This window comes from Canis lupus, chromosome 9 (genome assembly GCF_011100685.1).
Source record: "Canis lupus familiaris isolate Mischka breed German Shepherd chromosome 9, alternate assembly UU_Cfam_GSD_1.0, whole genome shotgun sequence".
In the NCBI taxonomy this organism is placed as follows: Eukaryota; Metazoa; Chordata; class Mammalia; order Carnivora; family Canidae; genus Canis; species Canis lupus.
The window spans coordinates 33,654,030-33,679,303 of record NC_049230.1 but is presented as its reverse complement, the minus strand read 5'-3'; the positions used below and the strand labels follow the sequence as shown (position 1 = coordinate 33,679,303).

The window sequence follows — 25,274 nt, the reverse complement described above, 5'->3', positions numbered from 1 at the left end:
AGGTACCCCAGGAATTTTCTTTATATACGTACATATACATGTGTAGTAATTATTAGTCTGCTTAACAAAGTCTGATTATTGGATAATTTAATCATAGCATTTAATCTAACAATTATATAAGTAAATATAAAGACTTCATTTTTGAAAAACATTTTTTTAAAAAGATTTTATTTATTTATTTTATTGGGAAGGAGAGGAGCAGAGGGAGAGGGAGAAAATAAATGCCAAATTCGGAGAGCCCCATGCAGGGCTGGATTCCCTGAGATCATGATCTGTGCCAAAACCAGGAGTCAAATGCTCAACTAACTGAGCCACTCAGGTGCCCCTTTCTGAAAGACATTTTAAGTGCCATTTTTTGTTTTATTTTGTTTTTAAGTACTTTTTTTAAAAAACGATTTTATTTATTTATTCATGAGAGACACACAGAGAGAGAGGCAGAGACACAGGCAGAGGTAGAAGCAGGCTCCATGCAGGGAGCCAGATGGGGGGATTCCAGGATCACACCCTGGGTGAAAGGCAGGCGCTAAACTGCTGAGCCACCCAGGCATCCCACAAAGCAGAACTCTTAATTTTGGCTCTAAATCTAAGAGAGATGTATAGAGAAACAACTTTTAAAATGTTAACTAGTTTTTAAATTTTTAATAGAGCATGGGTATTATAGATGATGGAGGTTTTATATGCTTTTCTATTTCCATATTTCCAAAATTTGTGTACTTCATGTGATCAAAATACTAAAAAATATAAGGAGAAAAGAAAGAATAATTAACAGTACATCATGTTTATTAATATATCTTTTGTTCACAAAATGTTATTTGTGCTGATCTTTAGTTCCAGAAAGCTGACTCTGATCTGGATTACATTCAATACAGGCTGGAATATGAAATCAAGACTAATCATCCTGATACAGCAAGCAAGGTAATCTGCAAAAGAAATATATTTTTAACAAATTATTTTATTAAAAGATTTTCTGATAGTATTTCTAATAGTATATTATGAGTTAAATTATTAAGTACTAAATTATGGAATCTTAAAATCTTTTTGTTTGGAAGCTTGGTCACAGCATGCTAGAGAGATTATACCCATAGTCAAGGAAATTTGTGACCACCTTTTTTTTTAACACTTAATCAGGAATTATTGAACCCAAAGGTACAAATCACTGGAAAACTCTGAAATTCTGAATGAGAATATAGATAACTGTAGAGCAGTTGTTAAATAAGGAGGGAGAAACCATGGCAGTCATGATACTCTCTGAGGAAGATGATGATATACTATAAATTTGTTATATGAACTGTGATTTTTGTATAAAATTATATACTTAGTTTTTCTAACTTTAGATTGATTAGAAATATTAACTCCATTTATATTCCATAAAATTATAACTACATGTACAGATGCCCATGGAGGTAAAGACAATTTTTTTTTTTACCGATTTCTTTGTTTATTTGAGAGAGAGAGAGAGAGCTGAGGAAGGGGGAGAGGGAGAGGGAGAGGAGAGAGAACCATATGCAGACTCCTTGCTGAGCACAGAGTCCCACATGGGGCTTGATCTCATGACCCCAAGAACATGACTAACCAAAATCAAGAGTCAGGTGCTTAACTGACTGAGCCACCCAGGCTCCCCAACAATTTTTTTAAGCAAACAATTTTTAAGCATTGTCTGTTAACATTAATTGACTACTTAATGTCATTAATGTTTATTTTTGACAGCATTTGCTAGCAGATAAGAAATACCATATAGTTTGAAAAAATTTTCATATAATTAAGAATTATTTTGGATTGGTAGAAGTACAAATTAAAATAATGTTCCCCCCCCCCCTCACATCCCCATCCTCTTTTAATTGAAGAGAACATCCTCTTTTAATTGAAGTATAGTTGATACACACTGTTATATTAGTTTCAGGTATACAACATAGTGATTGGACAACTCTATACATTATGCTATGCTCACTACAGCAATAGCTACTACCATCTCTCACCCTAAAACACTATAACAATACAATTGACTGTATTCCCTATGCTGTACATTTCATCCCATGATATTTTCATTCCATAAATAGAAGCCTATACCATGTACCCCCTCATCCATTTTGCTCATCCCCTCATACCCCTGCCCTCTGGCAACTACCAGTTTGTTCTCATTCTGTTTCTGCTTTGTTTGTTCATTTGTTTTGTTTTTTAGGTTCTACGTCTGAGCAAAACCATGTGTCTGACTTTGTCTTTGTGTGTCTGACTTAGTTACTCTCTAGGTCTATCCATGTTGTTCCAAATGACAAGATTTCATTCTTTTTTTTGATTGAGTAACATTCCATTGTACATACATATCACATTTTCTTTATCCATTCATTTATCAATGGACATTTAGTTTGCTTCTATATCATGGCTATAATAATGTAAGTAATGCTGTAATAAGCATAGGTATGCATATACCTTTTCAAAGAGTGTTTTCTTTTGTATGTGTATGTGTTTGTTTTCTTTGGGTCAATGCACAGTAGTAGTGAAATTACTGGATCATAATGGCATTTCTATTTTCAGTTTTTTTTAGACTTTATTTATTTATTCATGAGACACACACAGAGAGAGGGAGATTGAGAGAGAGAGGCAGAGACACTGGCAGAGGGAGAAGCAGGCCCCATGCAGGGAGCCCGACATGGGACTCCATCTTGGGACTCTAGGATCACGCCTCGGGCCAAGGCAGCACTAAACCACTGAGCCATGCGGGCTGCCCTCTATTTTCAATTTTTTGAGGAATCTCCATACTGTTTTCCATAGTGGCCGCACCAATTTACATTTCTACCAATAATGCATGAAGGTTCCTTTTTCTCTACTTCCTCACCAATACTTGTTACCTGTCTGGGTTTTTTTTTCCTTTTTTTTAAGATCTTATTTATTTATTAGAGAGAGAGTGAGCACAGGTGGGAGGAGGGGCAGGAGAGGAAGAAGCAGGCTCCCCACTGAGCAGGGAGTCTGATGTGCGGCTCAATCCTAGGACTCTGGGATCATGACTTGAGCTAAAACCAGACACTTAACCAACTGAGCCACCCAGTGCCCCTCTTGTCTTTTTGATACTAGCCAATTTGACAGGTATAAGGTGTTGTCTTGTTGCAGTTTTGATTTGCATTTCCCTGATGATTAGTGATATTGAGCATCTTTTCATGTGTCTATTGGCCATTTGTATGTCTTCTTTGGAAAACTGTCTATTTAGGTTCATTGCCCATTTTAAAATTGGATTATTTGTGGGGGTTTTTTGGTGTGGAGTTGTATGAGTTCTTTTTATATTTTGGGTATTAACCCCTTATTGGATGTATCCTATGCAAATATCTTCTCCCATTGAGTAGATTGCCTTTTCATTTTGTTGACAGTTTCCTTCACCATGCAATTGGGTGTAGTCCCAGTAGTTTATTTTTACTTTAGCTTCCCTGTCTGAGGAGACATCACAAGAAAAATATTTCTACAGTCAGTGTCAAAGAAATTACAGCCTATACTTTCTTCTAGGAGTTTTATGGTTTTGGGGTTCACATTTAGGTCTTTAACCCATTTTGAGTTCATTTTTGTCTATGGTATAAAAAAGTGGTCCACTTTCATTCGTTTGTATGTGGCTGTTCAGTTTTCCTGGCACCATTTATTGAAGACACTGTCTTTTCCCCATTGTATATTCTTGAGTCCTCTGTCTTGGATTAACTGACCATATAAGTATGGATTTATTTCTGGGCTATTTTTTAAAAAGATTATTTATTTATTTATTCACGAGAGACACAGAGAGAGAGAGAGAGTCAGAGACACAGGCAGAGGGAGAAGCAGGCTCCATGCAGGGAGCCTGATGTGGGACTTGATCCCGGGTCTCCAGGATCAGGCCCTGGGCTGAAGGCAGTGCCAAACCACTGAGCCACCTGGGCTTCCCTATTTTTTTACTATTTATCTGTATGTTTATTTTTGTGCCAGTACCATACTGTTTTACTAAAGCTTTGTAGTATATCTTGAAATCTGGAGTCATGATTCCTTCAGCTTTGTTCTTTCTCAAGATTGCTTTGGCTATTTGGAGTCTTTGTGGTTCCATACAAATTTTAGGATTATTTTGTTCTAGTTCTGTGAAAATGGCATTTTGATAGGGATTGCATTGAATCTATAGATTGCTTTGGGTAGTATGGACATTTTAACAATATTAATTCTTCCAATCCATGAGCATGGAATATATTCACATTTCTTTGTGTTATCTTCAATTTCTTTCATTAATTTTTTTTTTTTTTAAGATTTTACTTATTTATTCAGAGAGAGAGAGAGAGAGAGAGAGAGAGAGAGGCAGGCAGAGACACAGGCAGAGAGAGAAGCAGGCTCCATGCAGGGAGCCTGATGTGGGACTCGATCCCAGTCTCCAGGATCACACCTTGGGCTGCAGGCAGCGCTTAACCGTGCTGCGCCACCGGGGCTACCCTCATTAATATTTTCTTAAAAAGCTGCTTTCTTGAGCTATAATTCACATACCATAAAATTCACCCTTTAAAAATGTACAGTTCAATGGTTTTTAGATTCAGAGTTTTGCAGCTATAATGATAATCTACTTTCTGTCTGTATAGTCTCAATGGATTGGCTGTCTGAACGTGTCATATAAATGGAATCACAATATGTGGCCTTTTATGTCTTGGTTTTTTCACTTAGAATGTTTTATTTATTTATTTATTTATTTATTTACTTACTTACTTACTTACTTAGAATGTTTTAAAGGTTTACTCATGTTCTAGCATGAATCAGTACTTCATTCCTTTTTTTTTTTTTTTTTTAGAGTAGATACATGCCCAGTGTGGAGCCCAACACGGGGCCTGAATTCATGACCCTCAGATCAACACCTGAGCTGAGATCAAGAGTCAGACACTTAACTAACTGAGCCACTCAGGCACCCTACTTCATTCCTTTGTAGAGCTGAAAAATATTGTATGGCTGTATCACATTTTCTTATTCATTCATCAGTTAATAGTTTGGTTGTTTTTTCCTTTGGCTATTTTGATAATGCTACTATAAACATTCATGTACAAGTTTCTGTGTGGACATTTCCTTTCATTTCTCTTGGGTTTATACCTAAGAGCGGAATTGGTGGCCATATAGTAACTCTATGTTTAATATTTTAAGAAACTGCCTAATTGTTTTCCAAAGCAGTTGTACCATTTTACATTCTTTTTTTTTTCCATATTACATTCTTAGTTTTTTTTTCATTGTGGTAAAATACATGTAACATAAAATTTATCATTGTAACCATTTTTGAGTGTACAGTTCAGTTCAATTAATTACATTTGCATTGTTATGCAACCATCATCACCATCTCCAGAACTGAAGATGTCATCATCTGTCCAAACTGAAATTCTGTACCTATTAAACAATAGCCTTCCATTCCCAACTTCTTTCAATCCCTGGCAACCATCATTCTACTCTCTTTTCTATGAATTTAAGTCTAGGTAGGTACTTCATGTAAGTGGAGCCATATATCTATGCTTTCGTGGCTAGGTTATTTATTATCTCACTTAGTGTAATGTCAGTGTTCATCCACAGTGTAGCATGTATAATATTTTCCTTTTTAAGGCTGACTAATATTCCATAATATATATATATATATACACACACACATATATATATATATACACCTCATATTTATTTATTTATTTTTAAAGATTTTATTATTTATTTATTCATGAGAGACACAGAGAGAGAGAGAGAGAGAGGCAGAGACATAGGCAGAGGGAGAAGCAGGGTCCATGCAGGGAGCCAGATGCGGGACTTGGTCCCGGGACTCCAGGATCACGGCACAAGCTGAAGGCAGACACTAACCACAGAGCCACTCAGGTGTTCCTATATACGTCATTTAAAAAATCCATTTATTTGTCATTGAACACTGGATTGCTTTCATCTTTTGGGTATTATGCTGCTATGTATCTGGGTATACATATATCTTTTTGAGTCCTTGTTTTTAACTCTTTTGTCCACACACACGCGCACACACCCCCCTAACGGTGGAATTGCTGATCATATGGTAATTCTCTGCCAAGTTTTGAGGAACTATAACTTCAAACACTTATCATATTTATCCAGTAACTCCACCTCCCCCTTTTTTTTAAAAAAGATTTTATTTATTTATTTGAGAGAGTGACAGAGCAAGCATGAACAAGGTGGTGGGGGGGATGGGCAGAGGGAGAGGGAGAAGCAGACTCCCCTCTGAGCAGGGAGCTGATGCGGGGCTTGATCCCAGGACCCTGGGATCATGACCTGAGCCGAAGGCAGATGCTTAACCACCTGAGCCACCCAGGCGCCCCTAACTCACCCTTTTTTGTGTTACATTTGGGAAGAAAACTATGATCTTAATGTTCATAGATTTCGGGATCCCTGGGTGGCGCAGCGGTTTGGCGCCTGCCTTTGGCCCAGGGCGCGATCCTGGAGACCCGGGATCGAATCCCACATCGGGCTCCCGGTGCATGGAGCCTGCTTCTCCCTCTGCCTGTGTCTCTGCCTCTCTCTCTCTCTCTGTGACTATCATAAATAAATAAAAATTAAATGTTCATAGATTTCACTGACATTAGTTCTAATGATTATATATATACCAAGGAACAGGAAAATAAAGAACCAGTTACACTAACTTCTAATAGCTCTACATTGTGATAGAGGCAATACATTTTCATTGAACATTAGTATGTACCAACCACTATGATGTGTCTGTTTGTGTATGTTCATACTCACATACATACATAAAATTTTGTTTAGATGCTTTATCTTTATTCTATTCTACTATGATTTGGAGTCTTAATAATTCTGCATAAAAGTCAACATATTTATTTAAAAGATTTTATTTATTTATTTATTTATTTATTCATGAGAGACACAGAGAGAGAAGCAGAGACATAGACAGAGGGAGAAGCAGGCTCCCTGCATGGAGCCTGATGTGGGACTTAATCACAGAACTCTGGGATCATGACCTGAGCTGGAGACGCTCAACAGCTGAGCCCCCCAGGTGTCCCAAAGTCAACATTTTTTTTTTTTTAAAGTCAACATTTTTAAACAGAATCTACTTAGATATAAAGATACAATAAACTACAAGCTTCTATTATAATGTTTTTAACCTGTATTTGTTCAAGAAAGGTAATTTTGTTTTCTTTTATGAGCATTTTACCTGTAAGTCTTTTAAATTTGTAATACAACTAATGGCGTATTTCCTTTCGATTCTTTTAAAAGACTTAATGTGTTGAGCTTTTTGCTTATTGGATTTTCTTTTCCCTCGTCACTAGCAGGATCATTACCTAGCACATCTTGTTTTTGGTTTTTTTGTTTTTTAAGGATTTATTTGAGAGAGAGAGCAAGAGAGAGCTAGAGCAGGGGGCTGGGAGAGGGAAAAGCAGGCTCCTCGCTGAGCAGAGATCTGAATGTGGGGCTTGATCCCAGTACCCTGGGACTATGACTTGAGCCAAAGGCAGACACTTAACCGACTGAGCCATCTAGGTACCCCTGAGCACATCTTGTATACTTCTATGACCTGTCATAAATGATCACCCACTTAAAATAAACAAGAGCCCAAAGGAATTGAAGTGTTACAGGCACAACATTAAATAAAGTGCAACTAGTTTATAAACACTAATAAAAGAACACAGTGGCTCCCAAGAAGCTAATCACTCCAACAAAATAGGCTATGTGCACAATACTTTTTTTCCTCTGTTGTATGGTGCTAAGTTTTAAAAATCTACGTATCTTGATGCCTTGTTCACCAATTCTTTACCTGGATTGGTGGGTCATCAAGGATTAGTATACTGGCCACATTTTTCCCTCTATGAGTTTAGTTCTTGTCACATTTCTTTTTTCCGTGAATTTATGTTTGGAGAATTTATCATTCTTCTGATTTATATGAACAGGTCTCTGGGAAATTCACAACTGAGCTCCATTTCTAGTTACCTAAAGATCATTCATATTTATATAATCCACTATCATCTCACATTTGATCTCCTCTACCCTCATACCAATTTTTCTCCTAACTTTAAACTTTTATTCTTATCAAATTAGGTTTTGTAAATAATTTGAAAAGTCACAGAAGCACAAAGCATATAAGTACAAACAGTAATTCCTTGTTTCATACTTTACCACCCTCAAGCATGTCACCACTTTATTTCAGCATCTTCTTGTATTTACCTTTTTCTTTCTCTCTTTTTTTTAATTTTATTTATTTATTCATAAGAAACACACAGAGAGAAGCAGAGACATAGGCAGAGGGAGGAGAAGCAGGCTCAATGCAGGGAATCCAATATAGGACTCGATCCTGGTACTCCAGGATCACACCCTGAGCCAAAGGCAGATAGACGCTCAACCCCTGAGCCACCCAGGTGTCCCTACCTCCTTATTTCTAAATAATATGCTTGTGTTGCCATTTTTTTCCCCCAATCTGAAATTGATTTCCTGGATATAGGCTATTCTTGTTAAAATCCAAGATCTGTACTGTGATTTATGCAAATCAGTTAACTTCTGTGAACTTACTTACCTTGTCTATAAAATGGGGATATTACTATCTGCTCATAGGTTGAGAGAGGATAAAATAAGTAATATATATAATGTATTTAGAACAGTTTAGTCCAGAGTATGCACTATATCTTAGCTGCTGTTATTAATAATAACTTCTTGTTATGGAAGATAAAGATTAAATACTTTATAATTTCTTGCTCTATCCATATTCACTTCCACTTGGGCTGCTGCAACAAAATACCACAGACTTAGGACCTTATATACAACAGAAAGTTAGTTTCACAGTTCTGGAGGTGGAAGTCTGTGATCAAGGTGCCAGCATAGATAAGTTAGGGCCCTCTTTTGGGTCACAGACTTTTGGTTGTATGCTCAGAGCAGAGGGGATGATCTCTTGGGGCCTCTTCCATCAGAGTACTAATCTCATTTATGGTGGCTCTCCTCTCATGAAGTTATCACCTCCCAAATAACTCACCTCCAAATTACATCACCTTGGGGGTTAGGTACTTGAATGAATTTTGAGGGGTACTTGGTTGGCTCAGTCAGAAGAGCATATGACTCTTGATCTCAATGTCTTGAATTTAAGCCCCATGTTGGGTATAGAGATTACTAAAAAACAACCAACCAACCACAAAAAAAAACCCTAAAACAAAAGAAATAAACAAGTGAATTTTGGAGAGACATTCAGACCATAGCCATTAGGACTCTGCAAATACTGCTTTTATCAGTCATGTAATATACTATGTCTGCTTTTCCTGGAGCTTTTTTTAGTTTTTTTTTTTTTTTTTTTCTGGAGCTAATAATTTTCTTTTTTCCCTTCAATTTACCTAATTTTTCTATGCATGTATCATTATTTCAGTCAGACTTTTTAAAGATTTATTTATTTATTTAAAAGATTTTATTTATTCATGAGGCACACACAGAGAGAGAGGTAGAGACATAGACAGAGGGAGAAGCAGGCTCCTCATAGAGAGCCTGATGCAGTACTCGATCCCTGGACCCAGGATCATGCCCTGAGCTGAGCCACTCAGTCATCCCAGATTTATTTATTGAAGAAAGAGCGAGCTAGCCAGGGGTGGGGCAGAGGGAGAAAGGGAGAATCTCAAGCAGGCTCTGTGAGCCTGCCTCGGGGCTTAATCTCATGATCTTGAGATCATTACCTGAGCCAAAGTCAAAAGAGTTGGACACTCAACTGACTGAGCCATCCAGGCACCCTAGCCTCAGATGGTTCTATCAGAACGGTAAAACTCTTGTTGACATTGTCAGACACATCACATGATTCCTAAGTTTCATTTTTTTCCACATCCCTCCCAGTGCTATCTATCCTCCTGCTGTATAGACCTCCTGTGTACCTGTTTCTGGGACTTCTTTTATTTATTTTTTTAAAAAATTTTTAAAAAGATTTTATTTCTATTTATTTATTCATGAGAGACACAAAGAGAGAGGCAGAGACACAGGCAGAGGGAGAAGCAGGCTCCATGCAGGGAGCCCAATGTGGGACTTGATCCCAGGGCTCCGGGATCATGCCCCTAGCCAAAGGCAGGCACCCAATCACTGAGCCACCCAGGCATCCCTGTTTCTGGGATTTCTTTACCATCATTTCAGTAATTCTTTTTGCTTTATTTCTGGTTTGAATTATACATCTCATTCTTTCTTGGTTCATTTCCTTGATCAGGTGAAGCATATCCTTTAGAAGTTTCCTGAGGAAGAGTACATAAAAGGCCAACTTTCCGAGAAGTTGACTGTTTGGAAATGTCTTTATTTAATCTTTATTTAATCCTTTAGATGATGGATAGTTGGTTGAATAGGAAATACTAGACTGGAGATTATTTTCTCTTAACATAATTGTGTTATTTTAGCTTCCAGTGTTCTTGCTGAGAAACTCATGCCATACTAATTGTGTCTTCCTCCTTTTTTTACCCTCCCCCTTCCTTAACCCTTTTCTCTTGGAACTTTCAGAATATTTTATCCATACTCTAAAAATTTTTTTGGTCATTTTATGGTTATGGATAGGCCTTCTCATTAATTGTGCTATCATTTGGTGGGGCCCTTTACATGTAAAAACACATGCATTTGAAATCTCATAACTTTACTTAGCTATTGTATTCATAAGAAAAGACTTCACAGAAAAACCTCTTTTATGCTTTATCCCATCAGTGATTTACTGAACATCCTGGATCTATTCTCCATTTTTCTAATTGTTTCTTTCCTATCTTTTAGTAGTTTTTTGAACTGTATTTTCCAGTTTTTCTACTGTATTTCTTTGATCCACTGCAGTCTCTACCATCTAGAAACATGATGGGAAATAATACCTCTGAGGGTCAGAGGACAGATCTCAATATTATTGGGGTATACACTGAGTAGATTCCCAAAAAGGCATCTTAATATACACATTCCTTTATATACCAGATGATGCATTTGATGTCATCTATTATTCCTTTGTTCCTAACAAACATACCACTAAGATCTCTTAAATGTTTTCATGAGGTCTCTATGTTGTCCGTTTCCTATTTCTATTTCTTATACCATAGGTCTTGATCACTCCTTGCAGAAATATTTTATTTTAAAATCTTTTAAAAATATTTTATTTATTTATTTATGAGAGACACATAGAGGCAGAGACATAGGCAGAGGGAGAAGCAGGCTCTCCTCAAAGAGCCCCATGTGGGACTTGATCCCGGATCCCGGGATCACGCCCTGAGCAGAAGGCAGACGCTCAACCACTGAGCCACCAGGCGTCCTTGCAGAAATATTTTAATAGTCTTTAAGTTAGATTTTCTCTTCTTTTCCCTTCCTATGAGAATCATCTTTATTTACTATTTCCATCATTAAAAACAGAAACATCTCTAAGGAAATAGAGAATACAGGGCCATAAAATGAGTCTCTGCCATAGCCATGAGATAGGGTCCCTGAAGGAAATATCTGTAGAGTAGGAAACTAACAAAGGTAGTATAGTTTTATAAAAATCAAGACTTGGGATCCCTGGGTGGCGCAGCGGTTTGGCGCCTGCCTTTGGCCCAGGGCGCGATCCTGGAGACCCGGGATCGAATCCCACGTCGGGCTCCCGGTGCATGGAGCCTGCTTCTCCCTCCTCCTGTGTCTCTGCCTCTTTCTCTCTCTCTATGTCTATCATGAATAAATAAATAAATCTTTAAAAAAAAAAAAATAAAAATAAAAATAAAAATCAAGACTTCATTTTAAGGTAGGAACAAGAAGGAAATAAGGCCTAAGAAAGGGTATCAAAATTATATGATATTGGGCAAACCTAACTTTTGATTGTTTACAATAATTTGGCAAAGGATACTAGTCTATGGGATGTTAAATTGGGTAAGTGTATTAGACCTACAAGATTGGTGGAAACGGAATGAGAACAATCAGATTAGTTTTTTTTTTTAAATATTATATTTATTTATTCATGAGAGACACAGAGACAGAGAGAGGCAGAGAGAGAAGCCGGCTCCATGCAAGTAGCCCAATGTGGGACTTGATCCTGGGACCCCAAGATAATGCCTTGAGCCTAAGGCAGACACTCAACTGCTGAACCACCCAGGCGTCTCTGAAACTGGTTTTGAAGCAACAATAGAGTCAAGAGAAGGAGTGAATTTTGTTTTATTTACTTATTTTTTAATTTTATTTATTCATAGAGACACACAGAGAGAGAGAGAGAGGCAAAGACACATGCAGAAGGAGAAGCAGGTCCCCTACAGGAAACCTGAGGTGGGACTCGATCCCGGGTCACCAGGATCACACCCCAGGCTGCAGGTGGCGCTAAACCGCCGCGCCACCGGGGCTGCCCTGAATTTCGTTTTAGAATAGGGAAGATCTATACATACTTGGAGTGTGTACAAAGGGAGATAATGCGGGGCACCTGGCTGGCTCAGTCAGAGGAGCACATGAGTCAGTTGTGAGTTTGAGCCCCACATTGAATGTAGGGATTTTTTTTTTTTCTTTCAAAGATTTTATTTATTTATTCATGAGACACAGAGAGAGGCAGAGACATAGACAGAGGGAGAAGCAGGCTCCTTGCAGGAAGCCCGATGTGAGACTCGATCCCGGGACCGGGATCATACTCTGAGCCAAAGGCAGATGCTCAGCTGCTGAGCCACCCAGACATCCCAGATGTAGGGATTACTAAAAAAATAAATAAATAAACAAAAACTTCAAAACAAAACAAAAAGTAGAGAGATATTGATAAGTCATAGAAATATAGGAAATTAAAGGCTCTGGAGGATTTGGGTAGCAAACAACAGTAATACTGGCAGTGTGACAGGCTGAGCAGGGATGAGAATGTCCATAGATGTTTTCCTTTTTTTTTAAAGATTTCATTTATTTATTCATGAGCGACACACACAGAGAGAGAGGCAGAGACACAAGCAGAGGGAGAAGCCAGCTCCATGCAGGAGCCTGATACGGGACTCGATCCCGGGATGCCAGGATCACGCCCTGGGCCGAAGGCAGGCGCTAAACCACTGAGCCACCCAGGGATTCCCCTTATGTTTTCCTTTTTGGATGAAAAGGCAGGAAGATGGAACTTCTTTTTTTTTTTTGGAAGATGGAACTTCTACTAATGTTTTCTGTTTTCTTGGTGTAGTAGTTGGTGAGGTCATGTGCCAAGAAGGGAGTGCATGGGAATTGGAGGAAGTGGAGAAAGTTTAGAATAGTGAATATTATAGGGCTTGCTAAGGAACCATCAGGGAATGAAAATTACCAAGTGGTGGAAAGGACCTTTTACAAAGGTCTTTTACGGAATGGTGTTTACATTCTAAAATGAATTTGAAAAACCAATGTAACCTATAAATATAATTGCTTGAGTTGGCATGATTTTGTATGGTGAGGTCAGTTGTTACTTAATACATACTTTAACCCCATGATAGATGTTTAAGAATTTTATAAGTGGTTTTATTTTTAAATTCTCTTATTGTTTAAGAACAAATCAAAATAGTTCCTTTAGTCACCTTCTGAATAGTATTTATTATTGTATTGTTAAAATACCATGTAATTATCGTGAAATATGTATTAAATGTTATATATCTTATGGGAGTTTTTTTTTAATGTCACTTATTTGCTTATTTTAATATTCCTATTTTGTGTGCATGTGTAGGTTATTTCTGTACCTAAGCTTTAATTTCCTTGAGAATAGGATCTAGGTCTTATGCTTTTTTTTTCCCCTCCTCCCATCCTTTGTTACATAGTTACATAATTAATTATATACTGTTCAATTAAATTGATGGTAGAATTAAATGGATGGTGTTGTATATATTTTAATCCTTAAAAGAAGCTTAATTTTTCCTTTTCATGATTTAATATATATATTACTTTCTTCCTGATGTAGAAAAATCCAGTTACACTCTTAAAGGAATTGTCAGCAGTAAAGTCTCGATATCAAACTTTGCATGCACGCTTTAAACCAATAGCTGCAGAGCAGAAAGAAACTAAGAACCGCATTTGTGCTACTGTCAATAAGACTATGATCATGATACAAGAACTACAAAAGCAAACAGACCTGGAGGTAATGCTTTCAATTGACAAGTTGGATTTGTAGACTTTTAATTCTGAGTGTCTTTTTGAAAGATAAATCCCTGTTAACTTTCATTTTGAGATTCTGGAGTCTTAGTTTAACTGTTGATAAAAATGAGATTTTTTTGATTCCTGAAGTATAAGATAGCTCTTTTGTTTTAAAATAAGCATGTCTGGGCACCTGAGTGGCTTAGTCTGTTAAGCATCTGCTCAGGTCATGATCTCAGGGTCCTGGGATCGAACCCTGTAGAGAGCCCTGCTGAGCAGGGAGCCTGCTCGTGCTCTCTTTAATAAATAAATAAAATCTTTTTTAAAAGATTTAAAAAAAATAAGCAGGGATGACTGGCTGGCTCAGTGGTTGAGTGTCTGCCTTTGACTCAGGGCGTGATCCCAGGGTCCGGGCTTGAGTCCTGCATCAGGCTCTGTGCAGGGAGCCTGCTTCTCCCTCTGCCTATGTCTCTGCCTCTCTCTCTCTATCTCTCATGAATAAATAAATAAAATCTTAAAAAATAAAAAAATAAGCACATGGACTTGACGTGGTTAATAAAGAAGTGTGCTATCTTGAATTATATAGCCATGTTAGAAGAGAAAACTTGCTAATACTTATTAAATCTACCAATTTTGTAGTTCCTGTAAGAACTAGTGAAACTGAGAAATGTGGAAAGCATCTATACCAGTGACTTTTCAAATTCTCCTTTTCTTAAATTGGGTTGGTGAGCTTAGTAAGATGGACCTTCATTCTCTCCCTTCATTCCCTATACTCTTCTGATTTCATGTGAATATCCTTGAAATTATCAACTTCTATCACTGATTGTGTAAAACTCTTCAGATATAATGGAGTAAAAAAAAAAACAATATGAGCTGCTGACATAGGCACTATATCTCAAATAGCTGACTGAAGGATTTGTAAATTTTTCATTTATTATTAAGGCAAAGTTGAGGGCTTTCAAAAGAAAAGATAGCCTGTATGAAGTTGGAATCATAAAGCAGAACTTAATGATATGGACAAAAGATGGCCAACAGATTTTTATATCTGGTGTCAACTGTAATCATTTTTTTTAAAGATTTTATTTATTTATTCATGAGAGACACAGAGAGAGAGAGAGAGAGGCATAGACACAGCCCTAGGGAGAAGCAGGCTCCATGCAGAGAGCCCGACATGGGACTCGATCCTCCATCTCCAGGATCGCACCCTGGGCTGAAGGCGGCGCTAAAGCGCTGAGCCACCCAGGCTGCCCTCAACTGTAATCATTAACTGGTAATAGCTATTTAGAGGGCTGAATTGAGGAACTGTGTCTGGGCATTGCACAAAAGCTATCTGCTGTGGGCATGCAGCTAGGGGCAGCATACATGTTTGTTTGTTTGTTTTGCCAACCATGAGCTATATTTGGTTTAAGATATTTGAATTATGGGCTTGTAGTGAGAGAAATCTCAAAGGTTGATTACCGAGGTTAATTTGGTCAATAATTCTTTAATATTACAAATGGCAGAAAAGAGAACAATACTTGATTAAAATTATAAAATGATCTTAGATGTATCTCAGATGTTATATGCTTCATATATTACATCATTGGGAGATGAATAGTAGAGGAGGAAAGAGCAATTAAAAAGGGCACAGGGAATAGGAAGTAGGAAACTTAAAACATTAAAGGTGGTGACATATACTAATAATGCAAAAAAATATGTATATAACTGTTATAAATATGACTCAAGTTGCATACTCTTCATAGTATGCAATCAGAACTTGAAAATAGGGCAGTGCAGATGGCTCAGCGGTTTAGTGCCGCCTTCAGCCCAGGGTGTGATCCTGGAGACCTGGGATCGAGTCCCATGTCAGGCTCCCTGCATGGAGCCTGCTTCTCCTTCTGCCTGTTTCTCTGCCTCTCTCTCTCTCTTTCTCTCTTTCTGTTTCTCTCATGAATGAATAAATAAATAAGATCTTTATTAGAAAAAAATAAAAAAGGACTTGAAAATAGAGGTACATAAACTTGTTCTAAGGAAACAAATCTTGAGAAGAGATTAGGTATATATAGTTCTGGATGTACGTATCAACATATAAGTATAGAAATCCATAAATTTATTGAAGCACAGGATAAATTTAGGTGAGTGAAAAAAAGAGAAAAGTGATATTTTGTTTTGTTTTTTAAAAGATTTTATTTATTCATGAGAGACACAGAGAGAGGCAGAGCCATAGGCAGAGAGAAGCAGACTCCATGCAGGGAGCCCAATGTGGGACTCGATCCCAGGACTCCAGGATCATGCCCTGAGCTGAAGGCAGACACCTAACTGCTGAGCCACCCAGGCGTCCCAGAAAAGTGATATTTTGGATATTAACTAAAAATTTTCCCCATTGGATACAATAAATAGTTGCTATATTTCTGACTGAGATTTAAAAATGGTGCAGAAAATAGTTATAATGATTTTTGATCATCTAAACATCTATAACGGTCTTCATTCAGTTAAAAGTAGTATCTGCAATGAACAATAATTATATTGAAGGTAGATAGCTTTCTACCTTAGCATAGGGAGCTTTTACTTTGAATCATATAATTACAAATAAGGAGAAATGACTGAAAGGTTGGTTATAAACCTTGAAAAAAAGAGATCATATTTTAGATTCAATGATGGCCATATTGCAATATGTTGGATATAGTGGATCTTGTATCTACTACTTTAAAAATGAGATAGTAGAAAGTTTAGAGAAAATTTTCATGATCAAAATGTGGAAGAAAAGGATGACATCTGTAGAGAGTTATAAAACCAGAAATAGTCTATGAGCCCAGCGTTTAAAGGACATGTAAGGTAGACCTCATAAAGGAAATATTAAAAGAGGTATATCAGGGGTGCCTGGGTGGCTCAGTCAGTTAAGTATCTGCCTTTGGCTTAGTTCATTATCTTCGGGTCCTGGGATCAAGCCCTGCATCGCTGAGCAGGGAGCCTGCTTCTCCCTCTCTCTTTGACACCACCCTACTTGTGTGTCCATGCATGAGCATGCACTCTCTCTCTGTCTCAAAGAAATAAAATATTTAAAAGGGGGGGAGCATATCACTCATAGGGACAGTACTGTGAGGATACTTAAGAAAGTCAAATTAAGTCCAGGCTTCTGAAATATTCTAAAATCACCGAAAGGGCCTTTAAAATTATTTTGGGAACATGAAAAACAAGAAAGGGATAAGCCTACTTAGGGCAAATAGTGCTCTGTTTATGTATAGACAACAGAAAACAGATAGTAAAACTGTTCATATATTATTTTGCTATAATCTATCAAGATGCATAGTTTTTCATTTGCAAGGACAGAAAATATATTTGAATTGATAATACTAAAAAAAAAAGCACATGGATTGATAATACTAAAAAACAAATAGGGAAGTGAGGACAGAAAATGAGGTGAAAGGAAGGGAATATATAAATTTCTTCATCTGTTTAGTTAATATGAAGATGTTAAAGGTTTTTTTTTTTTTTTTAAAAGATTATTTATTTTAGAAAGAAAGTAGGTGAGCAGGGAGAGAAGCAGAGAGAAAGCCGATTCCCTGCTGAGTGGGGAGACCCAAGTAGGGCCCTGTCTCCCCACCTACAGATCATGACCTGAGTCAAAACCAAGAGTTGGATGCTTAACTGACTGAGCCAAGCAGGTGCCCCAAGATATTAAGATTTAAATACACTTAATTATAAAGGTGACCACCAAAAGATCCAAAAAAAAAAAAAAAAGACTAGATTTATTCCAAAATAAAAATTAGCAAAACAAACCCCCAAAACAAATATAATTCAAAAGGTATTAAAAATAGAATGGAGCACCTGGGTGGTGTAGTCAGTTTAGTGTCCAGCTCTTAGCTTAGGCTCAGGTTGTAATCTCGGGGTCATGAGATTGAGCCCCCTCCCTCACATTGGGCTCTGCATTAGGCCTGGGGCCTGCTTAAGATTCTCTCTCTCTCTCCTTCTGCCCACCTTGCTCTTTTGTACACACTCTCTAAAAAAAAAAAAAAAAGAAAAACACAAAACCTAAAAACCCAGAGTGTGTGGTATTTTACTGAAACATTTGTGTTAAGGAACAAAATTGTCTACGAGTTTTGGATTGGTTAATTCCTGGACAAATTATTTGAAAGTTTATGAAATAGGTGGTCTGAAATCTCTTGAATAGTTATCACAAAGAGAAACATGGACTCACAGAGAAAAAAGTCTCTCCAGAACCATTTCTATTTTTGAGATAGAAGAAGAAAATTCTGTAATTATTTGGATTGAACTAAGGCATATGATTGTTTTTCTTTTTGGCCATGTGAATATTTTTGGTAAATGTTGATCAGCCAAACCAACTAGGTAGCCCAATCCCCACATGTGGCTATGTAAATTAAAATGTAAAGAAATTAAATTTAAAAATTCAGTTTTTCATCTACTGATTGATTGGATAGCACAGATATAGGATATTTTCAGCACCACAGAAAGTTCTATCAGACAGCACTGCCCTAGAGATTATTCTGTAGGTATGGTGTTTTCCAGATTTGGTAGTCTCTAGAGATGACCTATATAGTTAGAACTATTTGATTCTTCATGCTGTACCTCCTATAATTTCCCCATTAATCCTTTGTTTTAGCTAGCCTGTTGGTTAGTACTCTGTGGAAGTCCTTTATAAACTTCCCTTTGTCTTTTCTTCATCCCTTTGCTTTTGTTCCTACCTGCTCTTGGTGGATACTGTTTGCTGGGTGGTTTTCTCAGCTTCTGTTCTCTCCCTTGCTGCCTAATAGAATACTGATTTTCTTGAGACATGTTCCATCCCTCACTTGTGCCTGAGGCAAAGTTGGTGCTTTCCTCAGCTTACTGGGGTTGTATCTGATTGGCAAGTGGAATGGATTTTCCTTTAACTAACATTAGTTCAGGAATGGGTTTGTAACCCATATGACATGTGAGGAGGAAACGTTTGGAAGTAGGAAATTGAGTTTTTTCACTGCTGAGAGACTCCTGGGAAGAGAAAACTTCTCCTAAACATTGTGTATAGATGTGATGCCTAGTACTGCTCAGGCCATTTTTTCCTATCATTCTGAGGATAAAGCCACCAGCAGGGTTATTAGAGAAGGTGAAAGAAACCAAATCTTACGTTGAGCTGAATAAACCAGACCTGAAGTCTGTCTGCCCTTTTTTTGTATTTAATGTGCAATGATAATGTTTTGTTATTTATCCATTTTGAAATGTGTTCCTGTTACTTGCAGCTAAAAACATCTCAATTATCCTTCAAAATTTAGTCACATCTCTACTTCTGAGGAATCTTCCAGACTATTTTGTTCATATTTTTTTCAAAATGCTTTTAGAATATGGCATTCAAACGTGACTTCTTTAGTTTTGTTAAATTACAGTCCTTAAACTGTTTGATTTATTGGTCGTGTTTCTTCAACTTAATTCCAAGTTCTTTGAAAGCTCAAACGTTAAAAATACCCAGTATGTATAGACAGCCAAAAATTTATCTTTTTCCTGCCTTCCTAAATTTGTGATCGTAGGCATAGTATGAGTTTATGGAAACCTAAAAAAGAAGTTAATTAAATGAAACAGATTTTAGAGATTTTGAAATAAAGATTTTTGTCATTTGTTTTCTAGCTGTCACCACTGACTAAAGAAGAAAAAACTGCAACAGAGCAATTAAAATCTTTCATGTCAGACTTATGAAGAAATTGACTTCAAATGGGAATTCCAATGGAGAAGAGATTAATTCCAGAAAGATTTAAGAAGATGTCTTGTTAGCACTTGATTGGGGGATGGTGAAGAAGATTTGTCTGGGGTGATTGGATAATGATGCCTTTCGTAAGAGAGGGACTATCACAAGGGCAGATAATATATGAATAAAGTTCAGCCAAAAGGATGGAATAGGAATAAAGGGATTTAAAAATATATATGCACACAAACTTAGTCTTATAATTTCAGGCAAGGAAGTCACATAACACTGTTTTGCATCTGTTTTTGTGTAATTGGGATAACACTGATGTCCTGGCCTATCATGAAAGGATATTTATGTACCATCAGTCAGTCAGATGTGAATTAGCATGCTTTGGAAATTAAAGGATAGAAAAAATATTTGTATTACATTATGTGTATGATTTTATATTTGAAAATTCTGATTATAGATAATAGTCACTTTATTGATGAGACTGCTAATATGTGATCTCTAGACCTCCACAAAAGCTAACTTTAGTAATAATAAATTGGATTTTCTGTGACATCCTCACTTTTTTTTTCCCTATTCCTTCTGCCTGCTAATGTTAAGCAATGTGAACTCTGCTTTCAAATGTTGTTTGAGATTGTCCCTGTTGTGTATCAAAGTACCTTTGTTCTCCTTCAGCCTGTATTAACTGTAATTGTTCATTCTGTATGAAAGCTAAGAAACTGAAATCAGAGGATCACTGGCAACTACTACTTGCCAGTTTGTGTATATATGTGTTTGTGTGTGAATTTCTCTATTTTTTTTTTTAATTTATTTATGATAGTCACACACACAGAGAGAGAGAGAGAGAGAGAGGCAGAGACATAGGCAGAGGGAGAAGCAGGCTCCATGCACCGGGAGCCTGACGTGGGATTCGATCCCGGGTCTCCAGGATCGCTCCCTGGGCCAAAGGCAGGCGCTAAACTGCTGCGCCACCCAGGGATCCCAAATTTCTCTATTTTTTTTTTGTTTGTTTTTTGTTTTTTGTTTTTAAATTTCTCTATTTTTAAATAACTATTGGTATTAAGGTCATCATAGGGATAGATCTGGATACAAAGATGTCAATCACAGGATTATTTATACTAGCAATACACACACATACCTGGCTAATGGCAGGTAAACAGGAAAATAAATCATGGTGTATCCATATATTAAGAAGTCAAGCTGCCCCAGTAACTTATTACTATTAATGTTCTGGGAAATGCTGAAGCTATATTAAATGGGGGAGGGGAAAGCAGAGATTGCAGTTTTATAATTAAGATTGTGCTAGTGGCTCAGCAGTGAGTGTCTGCCTTTGGCTCAGGGCATGATCCTAAGGTTTGGGATCGAGTCACACATTGGGCTCCTAGTGGTGAGCCTGCTTCTCCCTTTACCTATGTCTCTGCCTCTTTCTCTGTGTCTCTCATGAATAAATAAATACAATCTTAAAAAAAAAAAAAAGATTGGGCTTTGGAGTCTGAGATGTAAATAGCAGTTTTTAAATTCTAGCTATGTGATCCTGAGCAAATCACTTAACTTCTGGGTGTCACGATGGCTGGAAGCACAATGAGATGGTAAAGTGTTTGAGTTTGATAATTAGTTATCCTTCAGTGAATATTTCTGTGTATAGTAAAAATGAAGCATTGAAAAGACTAGGAAAAATGCATCAAATATTAGTTCTGCAGGTTATAGAATTATATTTTCATATAATTAAAAATTTGTTATGAACATCTTACTTTCCATTAACAAATTTGTAATACATGACAAGTGGCTGGGAGAGTAGCTTCAGTTAAAATTGTGCGGTGTAGTTTGAATATTTGAAGAACAGAAAACCCTCTTTTTAAAATTAGAAATAAGTCATACTTCAATAACATTTTCTTCAGTACTCAGTTAATATTAAGGGGAAGTTTTTGTCATGGAATGGCTCTGGGATGTGATATTGATTGGTAGAATTGAAAAATGTAGCATCATAAAGAAGTCACAACCAGTTTCTGGAATTTTTCCTCTGTAACTTCCTATACAGGTATCTTCTAAATGTTGGTTCTTTCCCTCAGCCCCTTTAAAATTGTTATCTGTGCACTTCTCTATATATTCTTTTGTTTCCCAAGCTTCGTTTATTGATTCTGTCAAATTCCCAAATATAACTTCTTCCATTAGATTTAGAATATTCACACTGATCATGTCCAGAGTACTTACTGATATATTTTGTCAATGACCACTGTTCTGTTACTGGAATTAAAAGTTTGCATCCACAATAGCCAAACTGTGGAAGGAGCCTCGGTGTCCATCGAAAGATGAATGGATAGAGAAGATGTGGTTTATGTATACAATGGAATATTACTCAGCCATTAGAAACGACAAATACCCACAATTTGCTTCAACGTGGATGGAACTGGAGGGTATTATGCTGAGTGAAGTAAGTCAATCGGAGAAGGACAAACAGTGTATGTTCTCATTCATTTGGGGAATATAAATAATAGTGAAAGGGAATATAAGAGAAGGGAGAAGAAATGTGTGGGAAATATCAGAAAGGGAGACAGAACATAGACTCCTCACTCTGGGAAACGAACTAGGGGTGGTGGAAGGAGAGGAGAGGGTGGGGGTGAATGGGTGACGGGCACTGAGGGGGACACTTGACAGGATGAGCACTGGGTGTTATTCTGTATGTTGGTAAATTGAACACCAATAAAAAATTAATTTATTAAAAAAAAAGTTTGCATCCCTAGATCTTTAGCTAATAAAATCTTTCTGAAATATTCATAGTATCCAACCTCCACTTTATCTTCACTCTTACTACCCTTAGATCCTTTACTTCTCATCGTAATTATTTTCTATGGGACTATAGTGTTTTTACGTCTTAAGTTATAAGTAATACAAATTAATTTTAATTTATACCTTAATACAAATTTAATGTTAGGTAGTTAAAAATATAAGTACTCCTACTCTCCAGAATTGATCTGCAATCTCTTCAGATGTTTCTACATATATGAAAATTAAAAATAATTTTTTTACAAAAATAAGATGATACTATACCTACTCTAGCTGCAGTTTTTTTTTCATTGTAAATATATTGTGGATATTTTCATGCCACGCATCTATTCTTTTGAACAGCTGTAATATATGGATATATCAGGATTCTTCCAGTTCCTTATTGATGCGCATTGATAAGACTATAATAGAGAGGTTAGATTTGCGGGGTTGGGGAAAGGCAGCCAAGTTCTGCCCTGAAGGAATTTTTTTTTTTTTTTTTTTAAGATTTTAGTTATTCGTTTGAGAGAATGAGCTCAAGCAGGGGGAAAGAGGCAGATGGGGAGGCACACTGTTGCTGAGCAGGGAGCCCCAGGCTGGACTCAATCCCAGGACCCAGGGATCAGGGCCTGAGCCAAAGGCAGACCCTTAATCACTCAGTCACCCAGGCATCCTGGCCTTTAAGAGGGATTCGAAGGAGGCATATCACAGATTTCCCAACTCCCATGCCGTAGCTTAGCATCTTGCCAACTACTTTTTTGCTTAAGTTAGCCAGAATCTGACTTTGTGGTTGCAACTAATGACCCCTAACTAATTGTATAGGTTTTCCAATTTTTCACTATTAACGAACTACTCCAATAAATCTTTAAACATTTTTGGATTCTTGGGCAAATATATCTGTTAGTACAAGAATTTAATATTTATATGTAGTAATTTGTCTTATTTTTTTCACTTCTCATTACTCTTTGAATCCCAAGTACAATACTGTGTTCCACAAATAATTTAATTGAGGTGAAATTCACGTACCAAAATTAAGTAAAACCATTATTAAAGTGTACAATTGAGGGTATTTTAGTACAAATGGTGACGTGCAAACACCACAACCATAAAAAATTTCTAAAGAACTTTTCAGTCACAAATTAATCCTACTAAATTATATCCCTGTCCATGGCTTACCTAGTAAAAAGGAAATCGTTGGGGATCCCTGGGTGGCTCAGTGGTTTGGCCCTGCCTTTGGCCCAGGGCGTGATCCTGGAGTCCCCAGATGGAGTCCCGCATCGCTCCCTGCATGGAGCCTGCTTCTCCCTCTGCCTGTGTCTCTGCCTCTCTCTCTCTCTGTGTCTCTCATGAATAAATAAATAAAATCTTTTTAAAAAAAATTGTTGCCCATTACAAGATCGTCCAAATCTCTTGATACTTAAGAACTTCTTTCAAGAATATTGCTGATTCTTTACATGTGCACTCTAGATTGGGATAAGTGTAAATAGTTCGCAGTATTTCAGAGGAAAATTTAAATTCAAATTAAGAATTTGATGTAAGCCCTTTGTCTCACACCTTCAATTCCTGCAATCTTAGACCTACATTGGCAGAAAATTGCATGAAGAAACATAGGAAAGCTGAACAGAGGCGACACTTGCATTTTCCGTAGTCCCAGTGCGACAGCTCACCTCAGGCGGCAAGAGATGCAGTGTGGAGTGGTGTGGATCTGATCTCTACAGTCTGGTCCCATTCTCCTAACCCTGAAATGAGAAACTACACCGCCCTAGGCTTCAAAATCTGGAGCTTTGCTGGAGTAGCCGGGGCGGAAGTCTCAATACCCGAGACTCTGGCCTTCTTTCCGGGGCAAGAACTACTAGCCACGAATCCTATACATCATGGTTTCTCAAAGGTGCGGGCCACACAGGCCACCTGCAGCCAAATCAGCGACCGCGGCTGTCGAGGACGTTGATTTCGTGGAGCCGCACCCGAGAATCACAGTCTGAATACCTAGGGGTGTGGCTTCGGAGTAAGTTTCCCACAGCACTCCAGGTGGTTCCGGTCTTTGGCGCGCTAACGTTTGAGACCGGTGGAGCGCCGCTCTTCCCGGGCAGCGGGGCTGAAGAGGCTGCGCAGAAACAAGCGCCAAGTTCTCAGCCGCCTGCGTTAGGCCGGCGCCAAAGGCACGCAGCGCTGCGCTCGCTAGCAGCCAAATCTCGTGTGCGCCCCCGCACCGCGGGAACTTAGTCGCCCGCCTCTCCACTCCGCTCCCCTAACGCAGCGTCCTGCGCGCATGCGCAGCGCGCCTTCCCTCACCGCCGCGCCTTCGGCTGCCCTGGTTACCGTTAGTGTTTGCGAATTCCCTGCGGCACCTTCTGAGCTGGAGACCGGCGCCGCCGGGCTCTAGCAGCAGTTCCGTACGCGCGCGCTCGCATCACGTGGCGCGTGGCTGCCTCGCGGTTGCTGGCGGGCGGCTGAGCCGTGAGGAAGGAGCTGCGGTCACCGCTCGCCCTCCCACTGCGCTCTAGGGCGGGTGCGCGGATAAATATGGCGAAGTGGGGGTAGCTGGCGCCGAACCCGACGCGATGGGGCGCGCAGGTGGGGCGGCCGTCAGAGCTCCCTGACTTGGACGCCGGGCTGTTCTCGTCGGCGACTTGACCTGGCGACCTCGGGCCGGCGCCCAGTAGGTCAGACCACGGACTCCGCGGGTCGCCGAGGGCCCCGCCGAGAACCGGAGGCAATGGATGAACAGAGCGTGGAGGTGAGGGGGTTGAGCAGGGTGGTGGTTAGTTTCCCCCCGCCACCCGCTGAGCGTTCTTTATTTGGGGCGCCCTGCTCCAGTCCTCCCTCTTAGTAGGGCACCCCCACCCGGACGCTGCCGCTGTGGTGAAGG

General features: G+C 38.4%; 2 protein-coding genes and 1 long non-coding RNA gene across 6 annotated transcripts in view; 2 read left to right on the top strand and 1 right to left on the bottom strand.

Moving 5' to 3' along the window:
• Positions 1-20,203, top strand: part of SKA2 (spindle and kinetochore associated complex subunit 2) — a 36,167-nt gene extending 15,964 nt beyond the window's left edge. For both annotated transcript variants that reach the window (XM_038547946.1, XM_038547947.1), the window contains 3 exons: positions 829-915; positions 13,811-13,987; positions 19,579-20,203. In XM_038547946.1, coding sequence (XP_038403874.1) covers positions 829-915; positions 13,811-13,987; positions 19,579-19,647 — 333 coding nt within the window. In that variant the 3' untranslated portion in view covers positions 19,648-20,203. The remainder of the gene's footprint in view (positions 1-828; positions 916-13,810; positions 13,988-19,578) is intronic.
• On the bottom strand, positions 763-24,809 carry LOC111097410. The gene is made up of 2 exons (XR_005364604.1): positions 24,073-24,809; positions 763-920 (listed from the first exon to the last, which is right to left on the bottom strand). It is a non-coding gene; the product is annotated as an uncharacterized LOC111097410 (long non-coding RNA).
• TRIM37 (tripartite motif containing 37) overlaps positions 24,687-25,274 on the top strand; it is a 240,514-nt gene continuing 239,926 nt past the window's right edge. Inside the window, exon 1 of one of the 3 annotated variants that reach the window (XM_038547934.1) lies at positions 24,687-25,142. In XM_038547934.1, coding sequence (XP_038403862.1) covers positions 25,122-25,142 — 21 coding nt within the window. In that variant the 5' untranslated portion in view covers positions 24,687-25,121. The remainder of the gene's footprint in view (positions 25,143-25,274) is intronic. The other 2 variants (XM_038547938.1, XM_038547939.1) reach the window with 2 other exon arrangements.